The sequence below is a fragment of the Halichondria panicea genome, chromosome 16 (assembly GCF_963675165.1).
Source record: "Halichondria panicea chromosome 16, odHalPani1.1, whole genome shotgun sequence".
In the NCBI taxonomy this organism is placed as follows: Eukaryota; Metazoa; Porifera; class Demospongiae; order Suberitida; family Halichondriidae; genus Halichondria; species Halichondria panicea.
The window spans coordinates 1,321,824-1,336,714 of NC_087392.1; the positions used below are offsets into that span (position 1 = coordinate 1,321,824).

The window sequence follows — 14,891 nt, forward strand, 5'->3', positions numbered from 1 at the left end:
ACTCTCTTTTTACAATAATTATACCTTGTTTATCTTGAAAGTGGTGAAACGTATCTATCATAGATAAAAATATCATAATAAAAGATAGTAGAAGCTTCCTAGTATCTAGTAGAGTTCGGGTTGAGTCATGAGCGATGCTCAAGAACAGAGTACCGAGGATGTCCAAGAACAAGGCTCCTCTCCTCCACTAGACCCTCCCGTTCTAATGGCAGAGCTTTCTCTCGAAGCAAACACACAAGACTCCAAGATATTCGAAGCTAAGGACCAACCGTGTCAAAGCTTTATCAGAATGCATCAATTGTGGGAAGAAAAGAAACTATGTGACGTTGTACTCGATGTAGGGGGCAAAGAGATCCATGCTCACCGACTTGTACTGGCAGCCTCCTCAAACTACTTCTACTCAATGTTTGTGCGAGACATGATGGAAAGCAGACAGGACCGAATTGAACTGAAAGGTGTCGATCCCGAGGCAATGACAAAGCTAGTAGACTTTGCGTACTCAACAAAACTGGAGATTACTACGTCCAACGTCCAGTCCCTCATGACAGCCGCATCACTATTTGACTTCCCCGCTGTGTTCAATGCCTCGGCAACCTTTCTTGCCGGACAACTCCACCCGACGAACTGTATCGGTATTCGTATGTTTGCCAAATCTCATGGAAGCAAATCTCTCATCGAAGCTTCGTCTATCTACTTCAGAGAGAATTTTTTGGATGCCATTACAAGCGATGAATTTGTAAACATTGCCCCTGAAGACCTTGCTGATTTACTGGATAGTCCCCTGGTGAATGTCCGCTCAGAGGAGGACGTGTACCACGCTGTACAACTGTGGCTTGCTCACAATCCTGATGAGCGCAAATACACCCTCTCACTCGTTTTGTGTAAGGTCCGTCTTCCCCTCCTCTCTCCAAATTTCCTCACTCAAAACGTTGAAGCAAACCAGTACATCAAGAAGAGTCTGGATTGCCGAGATCTAATCGATGAAGCCAAGAACTACCACCTCATGCCAGACAAGTTCAGGCACACCACAGAAGAGAAGTATAAGCCTAGGAAGTCTACCGTTGGTCTGCTATTCGCCATTGGTGGTCGGGGGTCCGTGGGAGAACCGTTCTGTAGCGTGGAGTATTACGATTTTCGTACAAACACGTGGCATGTGGGTCCTGACCTGAAGGCTCGTCGTCGGCATGTGGGCGTGGCTTGTTTGGATGGTGTCTTGTACGCTGTCGGAGGTCACGATGGAGACAAACACTTGAACACTGTCGAGCGGTTTGACCCCAAACTGGGACACTGGGAGTTTGTACAGTCTATGAGGAACCTGAGACGAGGGATTGCAGTGGGTGTGGCCGGAGAGCCCATGTACGCCGTGGGTGAGTGATTGTGTGTGCCCAGTGTTAGCCTATAAAGGTGTGTGTGGGTGTTGTACTATTTGCTTAGACTTATATCTCAAAGCGTGTCCTAATAATCCACTAAACTATGCCAAGTTTGTTTAGCATCTGCTGTATACTTTCGTTTTCCTTATAGGTATAAAACAAACTATAATAATATACACTCCTTGTGTACACCTGAGCAAAGTGCATGCCAACCCTATTAGTAAAGGGAAGGTCTCTGTTTATCTTTTTGCAAGAGCAAAGCTTATTAATGCGCTGTGTCCTGGGCGGTACCGTTCACTGCAGTATCTCCTCACTCACACACACACACACACACACACACAGGTGGACTGGATGACCTCAGCTGCTACAAGGCTGTGGAGCGTTACGACCCACAGTCCAATGAGTGGAAAGAGGTGGCTAGTTTACACACACCCAGGGGAGGAGTAGGTGTGGCAACTCTCGGCAAGTACCTATATGCTGCCGGGGGCAATGATGGTGGAGCCTCACTGGACACAGTAGAGCGATACCATCCTCATATTGACAAGTGGACAGAGGTGGGGCCCATGGCTAAGAGGAGGGCAGGCGTGGGACTGGCTGCCCTCAATGGCTACCTGTATGCAGTGGGAGGCTTTGATGATGCTTCTCCACTCAACACTGTTGAGAGGTGAATTATTGTATCTCTATATTAGCAAGGAACCAAAGCAGGATGTTTGTAAAGAATGCAGTTGTTTTAGGACCTATTATTATACATGTAGCCTGCTTGATTATCAACTATTGTATGTAGAGGTATGTAGAGCAGATGCAATAGTCATTGTGTATATGCGTGTACTTTAACGGTGTGCTCATTCTTAGTCTATAATTAGATACCCTTAATAGTTGCCCTTAATAATATCAGGAGCACATGAGGAGATGGAGTGTCTTACTATGCGCATAGTATTGCGGACTCAATATTGTCTAACCACATTTCTTTGTGCTCCTGATAGTGTATATTGCCAATAGCCCAAGTAATTTGGTCCCTCCACACACACACACTCTCTCTCTCTCTCTCTCTCCTATAGATACGACCCTGACTCCAACAAGTGGGAGTTTGTACAGCCCATGCACGTCTGCCGAGGTGGAGTGGGTGTGGCCTCACTGGGTGGGTACCTGTTTGCTATTGGGGGTCATGACGGGAGGACGTATCTAAACACTGCTGAGATGTACTGCCCTAAGTTCAACACCTGGACGATGGTGGCGAGTATGAACACTAGCAGAGCAGGTGCTGGGGTGGTCACATGTCCACTGACAAGCCTGGGGTTAAAGTTCATGAACTCTGCACCCTCTAGGCCAGAATCGTTCGGTTCACTATGATTGATTTTCATGTGCAAATACATTTTGTATGCAATACATAAAATGGCACACACGTACGTACGTATACATGTATACTGTCATCACTTTTATCTCATAACAAAAAGTGTGCACATACTCTTGCCTGTTATTGTTTTACTCAACATTTTGATTTTTGTACTGTATTCCCATTGTTTCATGTATAATTATAATATGTACAAATTAACAGTGATGGCAAATCACACAATCATGATGGTTGAGTGATTGAGTGCTGTGTAAAGAAAGAAAAGTGCAAATGATTTGGTAGATCTATGTACATCATAGCCTCGATCCCAGGCCGAGTTTTCGCTTTTATAACGGTTAGGCGAACAACTGGGCCTGGTACTAGTTGTCTGCGCATGCGTCAAATTTTCATTGTATATTTGTGGTCGGCAAAAATATTTAATAAATCAATAATTGAAATTTGTACACAGAAAATGCACAGAGTGAGTACACAAAAGATGCACATAGGGAGCTGCTTCACAAAGGCCTGGGGAGTTGCCAGTTGTGCTGCAGCACAATTACAGTGACCCAGGGCAACTTCAGGATGATTGAATGCCTTCAAATTACGTTTCAAAAAGATTTAGCAGGCTGCTGGACTTCTCTGATTCTAGGCCCCAACTCGTAACTCATTGCTTGAGAAAACGTAGATTCTCTTGATGTCTCTGAGCTACCCAGCAACAGGTCATACTCCAGTCCTGTGTCTGTGAGTATAGGACAATATTAAAAGAAACCAAAGACGGTTAAACCCTTACCTCAAACTGTCCAGTCTCGTCCGTTAGTATAGCCAAGAGGAGCACTGTTGGGATAGCTGGATATTAGCCATTGCGCCTGTACAGAGAAGTAGACATTCTAAATACGTGTAGATCTATACATATTAAATTTCTCGGTTATAGTGTCATTGTCGACGAGCTGATGATGGCAGCACCAAGTTCTCTAGCTCACACTCTTCACTTGATCCACCATATTAATGATGAAACTATAGTCTACCTACATTCTTGCCAAACATGAACAAGACTTGATAGCATAGCCGGCCATAGGGCCCACACAAAAATATCTGACCTTAACAAGCTTGACAAAGCTTTATACCTCTTCCCTTGTTGTTCAGTCTTCAGAATAAGCTTCAGAGAAGAGAGAAGCTTCAGCTAAGAGCCATTCCAATCGATTCCAATAATGATAAAACGGGAACTGACTTCTAGTACACGATAGTACACGAATATAAATGTCACGAAAGTGAACGAGAATATCCATTCGTCAGAATCTGACGAACGACTGACGCATGCGCAGACAACTAGTACCAGGCCCAGTTGTTCGCCTAACCGTTATAAAAGCGAAAACTCGGCCTGGGATCGAGGCTATGTACATCAATGATTCAATCAGTTGAAAAGACCATAACAAAAGACAGTTACAAGTTTCGGGTATATCTTGCTGCATTTCCTTGCAGTTTAGTAGTTTTATCTCGTACCATTGTGACTACCAAAGGCTTTGACAATGCAACAGGAATGGTGGGTTGTGTCCGATTATATAGTGCCTGCAACAATGAAAGCACCGCGGGTGCTGATGCCTCGGTGGAAGTGCCAAAGCTACATAACATAAAACTAGCTTTTAAAAGAAGCCAAGAATTAATTTTCTGCATGCGAATAGTGGGTAATGATCAACCATGATTGTTGTTAAAAACGATCGATGCCAAAAGTTCAAGTCTAAAATTAATGGCTGCAAGTCAGCAGAGCCTTGCAGCTCTCTGCTCACTCTTGCAGCTACCAATAGCTAGCGTTCTAGTGCAGAGCTAACTACTAAGTAGAGTAGTAACACTCGGTGAACAAGTTTTACTACGGACTCTTCTGAAAAGGCTGCAATGGCATTCCAAGTAAGCAAAACTAGGCATAACTCGAGAACAAAGCATTATTTTGCAAATCCACGAATTAAAATCCAAGTAAACATGACTAGAAGCCTATAGAAACTCTTACTTGCACTTGATTCATCCTTGAGCAGCTGTAGCGGTCTACACACACACACAGACACACAGACACACTACCGTATACCGTATATTTCGAGGGTATAAATGTTCGCGGTTTTCGCGGATTGAGCCTGTACCGCGAAAATTTATACCCACGAAAATTTATAATAGTAGGCGTGTTCAGTATTATGGATTCGAGGCTAACAGTGGAGTGGTACAGCTGCATGTTGATGTGCGCATGCGCCAAAAGGCTGGAACTCAGACCACGAAAATAAAATCTGCGAAATCCTTTGTAATGGTCCATCCGCATCCGCGAAAATTTATACCCTCGAAATATACCCGCTATACGGTACCTCGCTTGCGCATGCGCACCGAGGCATAATAATATGGGTTCTTGCACATTCTTACTGGAGAAGGCAGTGCTAGGCTGGGCCCCTAGTACATTGTTCTGTATACTGCACTGGTAGGAGTGGTACATGGCTAGAGCTGAAGAAGGATGAGGATGAGAAGGAAGTGTAAATCTATGTTGTGTGTGCTGGTGCTGGTGGCCTTGCTGAGTGGCCTCACAGTCCTGGTGGAGCTCAACCATATCAAGCTCAGTGAGTGTACTCTACAGAGACAGTCAGGGCTGCATCTTTCATCACATCTGAGCTAGAGTTGCTGTTGTATCTGGCATGGTTTGGGCATTAGCTTATAGTAGAACTTTCTTATCTACGTTTCAACCACTTGTCATGAGGTAGATTATATTTATATAATTGTCAGCGTATTTCTTTATTTTCTGCAGGCTTGGGAGTTGAAGACACCCAATCATCATCAACCAATGTCACCCCATCGTCACACTCTCGTCTCTGTCAGCCCACTCAGGCCTTGTGCAGTACCCCCCACAGTCAGACCCCCCGTCGTGTCATCATCGCAGGGGCTCTCTCATTCGTTGGCTCGAGACTAGCTGCTCATCTGACTGCTAACGGACTCACTGTCTACGGCTTTGCCAGTACCAGTGATACTATACTAGAGGACAGGGTGATCTGGTATCGTAAGGAGCAATTGGCAGCTTCCGGAGTAGCCATAGAAATTATTGACCCGTCTAATGAAACACAACTGGAGAGAAAACTAATAACGTATTTATCAGAAGATACAGTAATAGTGTACGTGCCAACTCTGGACACGGGGAGTGACTCACGGCAGAATTCACACAAAGCTGAGCAATTTGTGAAATTATTAGAATTGGCACGCAAACGATCACCATGCACGGAAGTGATGCTAATATCAGACTTGACTGAAACTACAGCAACTTGGACAGACACGTTTGAGCTATTACTGTCTTCGTATCACAGTGTGTATGATGTTCCCATGACAATACTAAGAGTGAGTGGTGTGTATGGGCCATGGAGTGATGCAGCACTCTCATGGTACCACCCACTAGCCAGTGATCATGGACACACTGCAAGTAGCCGTCAGTTAGAGCTATGTTGGTATATCGATGATATGGTGGATGTGTTGTACAGAGCTGTTGCTAGAACTCACAGAACTGACTGTGAAGTAATTGATCTGGGTAGTTGTTTAACACAAGACATTCCTCTAACAGCGAAAATTAAGGAACTACACTTAGACAGATTTACAACAGAATTTGTGCAGACTCAAGATACAATTAATTCTTGGAATAAATTGAAAATTTACAAGAATCAACTGCACACTATTGGTAGAGGAGTGATGAAGTCACTGTCTTGGGCTAAAGCATTCGAATCTTCTCAAGAGATGGACATGGTTAATAGAAACGTTGTCCTCACCTCATACTTCACCAGCGAGCTAGATGCCCAGAGAGGAATACGCAAGAAATCAAATTGTTTCTCATACATCAGTGACTGGTACAAGAGTGTGGTGAGACTTGGCATGTCTGCAGTGATATTCCATGATGGTTTAGGCCCAGAGTTCCAGCACAAACTAACCCAGTACCATCCCAGGGTGAGCTTCGAGTATGTGCCTTCTCTAAAGGGACGTAGTACCAATGATGCTCGTTTTTACTCCTACCTCAAATATCTGGAACACCATCCTGACATTCGCCATGTACTCCTAACTGATATAGCAGATGTTTCATTTCAAATGGACCCTTTCAAGCTCATGCATTTACTGGGTGAATGGTTATACATTGGATCCGATGTTGATACTTTTCCGAACATGGAAACCATGCCATGGATGCAGGAACGTTTCACTAGCTGTTTCCGTAATTATTCGGTGGAGCGAGGCCTACCCCACACACTGACACAGATGAACACTGTATACAATGCTGGTGTTATAGGAGGCTCTAGGGAACTCATGCTGACGGTACTGACTAAAGTTGTTGCTTATCTTGACACCACCCCCCCTCAGTCAAACTGTAATATGCCTGCTGTGAATATAGCCGTGCACAAACATTTCTTTGAACGTGTGTTTACAGGTTACCCTCTAACGAGCAGGTTTCCATGGAGACAGGTGTCACCACAAGGAGTGTTTATACTGCACAAGTAACGATCACATGCTCATGCAAGATTTTAAAATTCAATATTTTTGACATTATATTTAAACTAACAGTATATACAGCATAATAATTTGTTATAGTTGTGACACATGCACGAGTGCCACATGGGATATATTGGCTCAGTAACGTAGTGACTTAGGCCTGAGGGCATTTCTGCATGTATTCCCTTGGTATTTTTTAATCGCAATGCATTGTTTCATGTATTATAACTAGCCTCGTTCCCAACTGAGTTGTCTCTAAAATAACGCTAGATTCTATATAGGCCGCCAACCAACTTCGTTCTAAAAATCAGCCTGGGACCAATGCAAGGCTAGTATAATTATATAACTGTACAGTGATGGCAAATCACATGATTCATACAATAAGTGATGATTGAGTGCTGTGTATAAAGACTGAAAAGTGCAAATGATTTTCCTAGAGCTATACAATTAAGTTGAGCATAATAATTTAATAATATAAATTATAGAGTTCAGATAATAGAAACAATACAAAAAACCTTGATGGTTACGTACATTACAATGATTGTTGAAAAGACCATAATAAAAGACAGTTACAAGTTTCGGGTATATCTTGTGATATAGTCATGGAAACCAAGTCCTCACAACCATTGCCACCGGTTACCAACAACGTAGTTTTATCTCGTACCACTGACGTCAGAAAGTTGATTGGTCCAACATGGCCCTTTGGTAGTGCAACAGGAATGGGTGGTTGTGTCAGAGTGAGTGGCTCAAACGAGTGTTGTATGACAGGCAGTGGAAATGCAACGGTGACTCCAGCACTAGTGCCTGCAATAATATGGGTGGACGTGGCACAGAGGGCAGTCACTTGCAGAGAGGAGCTCTTGTGCTGTCTGATGATCGGGTTTAAGCCTGCATGAGGGAGAATAAAGCTAGGTCATCACATTACAGTTCATAGTAGTTATAATTATATAAGGTCGTATAATTATAGTGACATCAACTATATTATGCCGGTGATGGCTAGGAGGTTTGTGAGCACACGTGTACATATAACATACACATGCAACCATGACACACTTATTAAGACTAGGAGAGATTATCTCCTACATACTGCATGCAGCCAATGTTCTATTATTGTGTGTAACTGACCTTGTAGGATGCTCATAACGGCCAGTGTACAGTCCACACAGGTAAGGAGTTCCCCCGAGGGTATGTGAAGGAGATAGAGGACGGGTGAGTCAACTACACTCACCCACACTCCACACGCCACACTCACAGCATCACAGATCACCTGACCAGACGGGAGGATAGCCAGTGGCTGTGTGCGTGGGTTAGGGATGTCATGATATTAAAATCATCAAAAAGTTGAACATTTTGTATGGTTATAACAGTACAATTAAACTTGTTTACACTACTGTATATACATTACACAAAATACACCAGCTGACACAATGCGTGTAATATCTATGTGAGAGCAAGGTATCAGATGTTACTAAGTGGCTGAGTTTACTTGCGAACAACTCACAGTCAAAGTCTGTTTGTCAGCAGCAAGCGAGAATAAGGTACCTCCCGAGCACACCCCCACACTAGTCACGAGGGGCACACAGCTCACAATAGACACATTACTCACACTCACGCGACTGACAGGACCCAAGCCTGGTGGGAAAACCATACAATAGCAATCAAGACGATAATGGCTAAATTGACTTTGAGCCAAGCTCTACAAATTAGTTTATCCATTTGTTGGCTACAATATCAACTCGTACACAAGAGACAGAGAAGCCTACCTGGACTACTAGAGCCATCAAATACGGCCAGAACTCCGTTAGAAAGTCCCACATACACAAAACTTTCATGGTATCTGTAAACAAATAAACAAGCACATATTGAGTGAGTTCAAGAGCAGATGTAAACTCTATCAAAGGACACTGTCCATAAATCGTATGTATATGCATCCTTCTAAACACAGCTACAAAGAGATAGAAACACTTTACACGCTGTACATTTATGTCAATGGCTGGGAATACCATACAAGTTTATCTAAATATGGACGTACTTGATGCATGTGATGGGGGCCTCCAACTGCACACACTGGCGATTGCTTCGGCTGCGAAGGTTATCTCCAGGACTGTACACAAACAGCTGTCCATTCTCAGTGCCCAACCACATGCAGTGATTACTCCCACTTCCTTCCAAGTCTACGTGGGGGGATTGTAGGGTCAAAGGTGAGAACCGTGCGATATCGAGTGGAGAAAACGGTGCCTCTTGATTGAGAGCGAGTGAGGGATCTGGGAATGGAGGGGCAGAGTTGGACCTTATCTGTCTCAAGTCAATTAAGAGCCTGTCCTTGGGATGGATGATCTGGCCAGACATGTGATCTAAAGTCTCACCATTCTCTCTTGTAACAATGAGTGAATCGTCTAGAATACTAGCATCATCGTTAAGATTACTGACCAATGTACTGGCCTCTTCATCGAGAATACTGACTTGGTCGCTGCAAGAAGAGAGAGAGCTAGAGGAGCCGAAAGATTCGATTGAGACAGTAGGTAGGAGAGAGGACTCGCTCGTGGGTGGAGTGTGGGGGTCGATGGGGACGGCAGCAATGCAGTTGAATCGAGAATCTGAAACGGTGATGTTAGCAAGGGTATGTGATGGTGTGGAGGGGAGGAGGTCGACAATGGAGATTTGTCCCACATTAGTGTCCCCAGCACACATCCACAGACAGTTGGAGGACTCACAGTCCACAGGCAAACCGATGGATCCACACGTCAACTGAAGGGGAAGAGAATATAGTATGTACACATATTATATAATGGTACATTTGACAAAATGGAGTTGAAAATCTGTACTATTTAAACTCTTAACTATCTAACATCGACTTCACTGCTGAGTTTTACCGATCTATTTTCTCACCTCTGTGCCTACCCTGCCTGACTGGAGGGCCATTGATTGGACAAATGTGAATTCAGAAAACAAGTCATTTGGAACTTGGGGGACGGGGGAAGTGGGTGGGGCCAATCTTGTATAGGGTGGAGCCTGTTGGTCAGCATCCGATTTAGCCTTAATGAAATCTACCTCCCAAGAGCTACGAATTCTGCAATTAAAGAAAGGAAAGTGTCAACAGAGTAGTTAACCATAATCGACACAAAAATGCCCCAATTTACATAATCTCAAGACCCCACATAAACAGTCTCCTATAGTATAGACTCACCTTTGAGAGGGGAACACCACTGTGTACTGTGTTGGTGAGGGTGTCACATACGAGACTAGGTCAATACGACCAGACTCCACCGGGAGATTCTCCAGCTCAGTTCGTTTTTCAGCTATTCTCTCCCGAACGTCTGCTTGTAAGTTCTTTAGAGTAGTGGCTAGAGACTGTGTGTGTGTTTGTGGTGCCATGATAATGATATAGGGACAGATAGCCTGAGGGAGTTTCCAGTGTACACAAGCAGTTGTAACAGTACCTAGCACACATCAAAAGGGGAGCAGCTGTGGTGATCTTGTGTATGGTGAGAGAAACCATTGAAGGTTATTTAGTTAGGGGAAGTGTTGTCAACCAGGTGATGTTGAGCTAATCACATTATTATGCTGATGTGTAAATTGCACATGTGTAAGTATTGTGAGATTTGTGATCGTGTGAGTGTTGTGTGTGGTGTGGGGGTGTACCTGGTGAGGGGTGTGGAGGGTGATACTCTGCTCCACCATCTGCTGTAGAGTCTTCTCATCTCTCTTGAAGTTGTCCAGTATCTTCTCTATGGTGTTCTGTTTCCTCTTGTCAAAAGTTGGACCTGGGATACATTTATAGCAAATATAGCATTGGCAATATGACACCTGCCCCTAGTAGAGAAAAGACAGCCCCCACATGGCAGCCCATTCAGGCCCGAAACTACCATAATCCATTTACTGAATAGACCACTGAATACCTGGCTGACCATAACAGACACCAGTGGGTCCAGTTATGGCATGTAATTCTACGTAAAACTCTTACTCTCTATTAGCTACAGTACATGATTGGATGTATGAACATGCACAGACAATAGAAACATGTACGCTGTATACATAACAACCAATGAGACTAACCAAAATATTGACAGCAAGATAAACAGGATAAACAGGATAAACAATGGCTAAACCAGAGACTGTTTATATAGTGACTGGCGTATGAGTATAATTATGTCACCTTGTAACTGCGCCCGTGAGACCTTTGTGAGAGGAACGTGCCACTTGACCGTGTGTTTGAGAGCGTCTGAAAACGGTGAGTTGAGGTTAAGGAGAGAGCCTCGGATGAACCCTGTACTCTTGCGTCGGGCACACGCACACACCACCATGTCCGAGAACAGAATGAGGAATCGATCTCTCTTCTGCACATTGCCCTTCTGTGGAGGCCGGGAGAGGTGGCCATGAACAAGAGGGAGGGTGGGTGATATTAATAGATGGATAGAATGCATGTGATTGACTTACAATCTCAGTGACCATATCGTAGCGAATAAATCTGCTGTGAGGCTTTATCAACTGTGTGTGTGTGTGTGTGTGTGTGTGTGGTTATAGAGCAATGATCAGGTGGATGTGTACAAACGATGCATTAGACACGGTCTTTTAACACACGGATCCACTTAATTAATTTAGAACTGCTACTTCAATATGTTCCTGAAAACAGTCAACATGCAACTAAACATCCCTCAACATGGCCTCAATATACGTACATGGGTCATAACTGTATCAAGTGTACGACAATTTTAACGGTTTCTACAAGTGTATTATCACAATCACATCATATTATCCACTAATTAGGAGCAATAGGAATTCCAGTTATGATAGAGACACAATTCTCTACACACTAATACGTTCACAAGAGACAGAGCTACACACCTGTGCGAGACCTTCCACGGCTGTGATGAGCTCCCTCTGTTCCTCCAGCCTCCCTCTCTCTCGTTCACTGGCATTCACTCTCTCTGCCAGAGCCGTGAGTTCCCCCAGGGCCTGTTGAAGAGGGGCGTGGTCAGGATGACCCACAGATGTGTGCTTGAGCAAGTCCTTGATGAAGAGAACGTAGCGAGGTATTCTCTGGACTGGCTTTATGAGGAGATCGTCGAGTGTGAAACGACCCTTGCTGTCTTTGGCTCGTTGCTGGAGGATGAATGGTGTCTTAAATTAGCAAACAATTAAGGAAGAGCTATAGAAATGGTACTGCTGAAAATAACTTGTATGTAAGATACTCAGTTCAAGTGAACATTACCTCAAGGAACTTTGCAAACACAGTTTTGGCCTGTTTAGCAATCTCTATAGCAGACTTGGCTCTCATGAAATTTCCAATGAACTTCCTGTAGACGTCCATAAGATGACACTTCGAAAACTATAAGGAGAGAGCACAGTTAGCATGATTATTCTGAGGGCAGGGCTGGGAATTCAGTCCAATTTGTGACCATGAACATGTGATACTCACACTCCCACAACTTCTACACACTCTTTGATTACACAGGGGTGAAAGAGATGAAATATTAGAGCTCTGGTGTGTCTATATCTCATTATAGTCCATTAGTCTTGACCACATACATGCCTAATACTGTGTACAGTACATCAGAGCACACACACAGAGAGAGAGACAAACAGACACCTACTGTATTGACAAAAACATCTCCTATCTTGCTCTCAGGAGTCCAGCCCTCCACTCGGGCTACCACTTGTCCTAGAAACTTCTCGTGAAGTTGGTAAATTTCTGGTATTTGGTGGAAGATGTCTTTGGCCAGGTGTGGTTCTATGAGGGCAATGGCCTGAGGGCGATGAAGGGGCTCCATGTACACCTGTGTGTGTGTGTGGGAGGGGGGGGTTGTGAGTGTGCTTGTGTTTGCAAATATTATTGCACTCAGGAAAATATAGAGGATGCATTTACAAAAGATTATAAAGCCTGTAAAATTTCTCACTTCCTTTGCTCACCTTAATGACAGTACGAAGACTTTGAACGTACGATTGTTCTGTCTCCAGGAGAAACCTTACCACATGGTGCCTCATCTCATGCTGTGTGTGTGTGCATGTGTGTGTACAGTGTTGTGAAAAGTGTTGCAAATCAGCAGAGATAAACCATCCTAGTAAGGAAATAAGTCATCAAAGCAAAACTCCTAATTACTACTTGCCCTCAAAGGAAACAATCATACCCCTAAGCAAACTACAGTAATTCATTTAATTACCCATCCTGGTTTTGGTGTGAGCTTAGTCTCCCTGACGCAAAACGTATTCCTTTTCTTTAGATGTGAGCCTCTTGGACTGGATTCATTCAAAGTAGGACTCCGACTGCCTCGAGGACTGTCCAGCTCCGGATCAAGTTGGGCAGGGTCAGAAAGCTTTCGTTGACGGGAACGAGTGGTGGTCATATGATTTTCTTGTGATTTCCATACATTCGGAGAGTTGCTTCTACTTGGAGGAGAGCTTACAGAGCGTCTAAGCGTTGGCTCACTGCGAAGGCTCAGAGAGAGGGATTCGACACTGTCTTGTCTTGAAGAGAGGCCTGAAAATGTCGGGCTGATATCTGGACTTTCTGTGTTTGTTCTCACAGGAATGTACAAAGGAACGCGAGGTTGATGTCTCAATTCCTCTTCTTCTTCAATAGAATGGAAATCCCGACAAGAGCCAAAGTGATTCTTGAGGAGAGCTCCCCCCTCGTGATGAGGGTGTACAGGCACTGGTCCCCAATGTCCACTCGAATCAATCTCTTCAGTTCCAGTCCTCCGTTGTAAATCGTGAACACTTGATGACCCACTTATTCGACTGTTCCTCCTAGTAGTTAGGATAGGACTTGAGGGGGCGTCATATTGGTCTTCAGTAGCCCGTTTCGATTTTCCTAAAAACCCCAACGTCCGTCTTTTCTTGTCACTCCCACCTCCAAACGAGAATGTTATTGCTCGGCTAATTTTTTTCGGCTTTCTTGATCCGCCTGACGAAGCCTTGCCGGTATCTGTGGCTGTTTTTCTCGCCAGGATTCTGCCGTGGTTGCTACTCATGTCCTGTGTTGGTGAGAGTTGAGCAGGTGGTGTTAACGAGGGCTCTCGAGAGTCGGTTAGTAGGGGACTTTTGCAAGCAGGTAGACTGCTACTACTCCTGGATAACTTGCTGTGATGTGAACACAGTGACTTAGAACGACCAATTCTCACTTTAGAACTTGAATGTTTACTACTATCTGACTGTTTTTCGTTTTCAGGATGGACTGCTTTCTGTTTAGGAGGTTGTTGTAGGATGCTGCTTGTTATTGCTGTGCTTTTTGTTGCTGTGTCTAGACTTAATGACCTTGCTCTCTTTAGCTCCTTGTCGAGTATCCTAACAGGGACAGTTTGTAAGAGGGATGCTTGCTTTCTGCTCCAAGTTCCACCATCAGAATGACGCAGAGACAGAATCACTTTTGGTCTTGGCAGTGTAGGGTAGCCATTAATATCGGAGTAATTGTCTGGTTCTGAGAGCTCTAGTATTTCCTGGTGGAGTGGAGTGGAACCTAATCCCGTAGGAGGAATGGGGTTAGGTTTCTTAGTTTGCAGGAGTGGCATTCTACCTTGAACTTTAGCGAAGCTCATGTCATAGCCTACAAAATTCACTTAGCGAGCTCTAGCTAGTTTACACAAGAGAGCTAAAGTTATAGAGTAGTACTATAGTATCTTGGCAATCAGGACAGAATCTTTACAAGTTGTTTTCGTGGGTGCACATGTTAAGCTATAAATATCATTAATTAATAACAGGAAGAA

The 14,891-nt window shown here is 44.0% G+C and overlaps 3 protein-coding genes and 1 long non-coding RNA gene across 4 annotated transcripts; 2 read left to right on the plus strand and 2 right to left on the minus strand.

Moving 5' to 3' along the window:
- The first annotated feature begins 1 nt into the window (after nt 1).
- On the plus strand, nt 2-2,907 carry LOC135350625 (kelch-like protein 8). Its single transcript, XM_064549481.1, has 3 exons — nt 2-1,367; nt 1,713-2,034; nt 2,429-2,907. The coding sequence occupies exons 1-3, from the start codon at nt 128-130 to the stop codon at nt 2,718-2,720; spliced, it is 1,854 nt and encodes a 617-aa protein (XP_064405551.1). The 5' UTR covers nt 2-127; the 3' UTR covers nt 2,721-2,907.
- Nucleotides 2,908-3,117: 210 nt separating this feature from the next.
- Nucleotides 3,118-4,102, minus strand: LOC135350646 (uncharacterized). Its single transcript, XR_010399218.1, has 2 exons — nt 3,491-4,102; nt 3,118-3,439 (listed from the first exon to the last, which is right to left on the minus strand). It is a non-coding gene; the product is annotated as an uncharacterized LOC135350646 (long non-coding RNA).
- Nucleotides 4,103-4,146: 44 nt separating this feature from the next.
- On the plus strand, nt 4,147-7,277 carry LOC135350626 (uncharacterized). Its single transcript, XM_064549482.1, has 2 exons — nt 4,147-5,291; nt 5,477-7,277. The coding sequence occupies exons 1-2, from the start codon at nt 5,189-5,191 to the stop codon at nt 7,195-7,197; spliced, it is 1,824 nt and encodes a 607-aa protein (XP_064405552.1). The 5' UTR covers nt 4,147-5,188; the 3' UTR covers nt 7,198-7,277.
- Nucleotides 7,278-7,539: 262 nt separating this feature from the next.
- LOC135350615 (rho guanine nucleotide exchange factor 17-like) lies at nt 7,540-14,853 on the minus strand. The gene is made up of 15 exons (XM_064549471.1): nt 13,350-14,853; nt 13,099-13,179; nt 12,783-12,965; nt 12,401-12,517; nt 12,034-12,291; nt 11,626-11,676; nt 11,345-11,540; nt 10,831-10,952; nt 10,376-10,539; nt 10,078-10,258; nt 9,221-9,936; nt 8,952-9,025; nt 8,690-8,820; nt 8,314-8,482; nt 7,540-8,076 (listed from the first exon to the last, which is right to left on the minus strand). Exons 1-15 carry the CDS (start codon nt 14,721-14,723, stop codon nt 7,721-7,723), a joined length of 4,173 nt encoding a protein of 1,390 aa, XP_064405541.1. The 5' UTR covers nt 14,724-14,853; the 3' UTR covers nt 7,540-7,720.
- Between the last annotated feature and the right edge of the window lie 38 nt (nt 14,854-14,891).

Excerpts from the sequence above, each read along its gene's own strand:
- LOC135350625 (XM_064549481.1), top strand. The coding sequence starts at position 128 with ATGAGCGATGCTCAAGAACAGAGTACCGAGGATGTCCAAGAACAAGGC. Across the intron at positions 1,368-1,712 it reads AGAGCCCATGTACGCCGTGG|GTGGACTGGATGACCTCAGC; the intron begins GTGAGTGATTGT and ends ACACACACACAG. Across the intron at positions 2,035-2,428 it reads CCACTCAACACTGTTGAGAG|ATACGACCCTGACTCCAACA; the intron begins GTGAATTATTGT and ends TCTCTCCTATAG.
- LOC135350626 (XM_064549482.1), top strand. The coding sequence starts at position 5,189 with ATGAGGATGAGAAGGAAGTGTAAATCTATGTTGTGTGTGCTGGTGCTG. Across the intron at positions 5,292-5,476 it reads GCTCAACCATATCAAGCTCA|GCTTGGGAGTTGAAGACACC; the intron begins GTGAGTGTACTC and ends TATTTTCTGCAG.
- LOC135350615 (XM_064549471.1), bottom strand. The coding sequence starts at position 14,723 with ATGAGCTTCGCTAAAGTTCAAGGTAGAATGCCACTCCTGCAAACTAAG. Across the intron at positions 12,518-12,782 it reads GAGATGTTTTTGTCAATACA|TTTTCGAAGTGTCATCTTAT; the intron begins GTAGGTGTCTGT and ends CTCTCCTTATAG. Across the intron at positions 10,259-10,375 it reads GTGGTGTTCCCCTCTCAAAG|AATTCGTAGCTCTTGGGAGG; the intron begins GTGAGTCTATAC and ends CTTTAATTGCAG.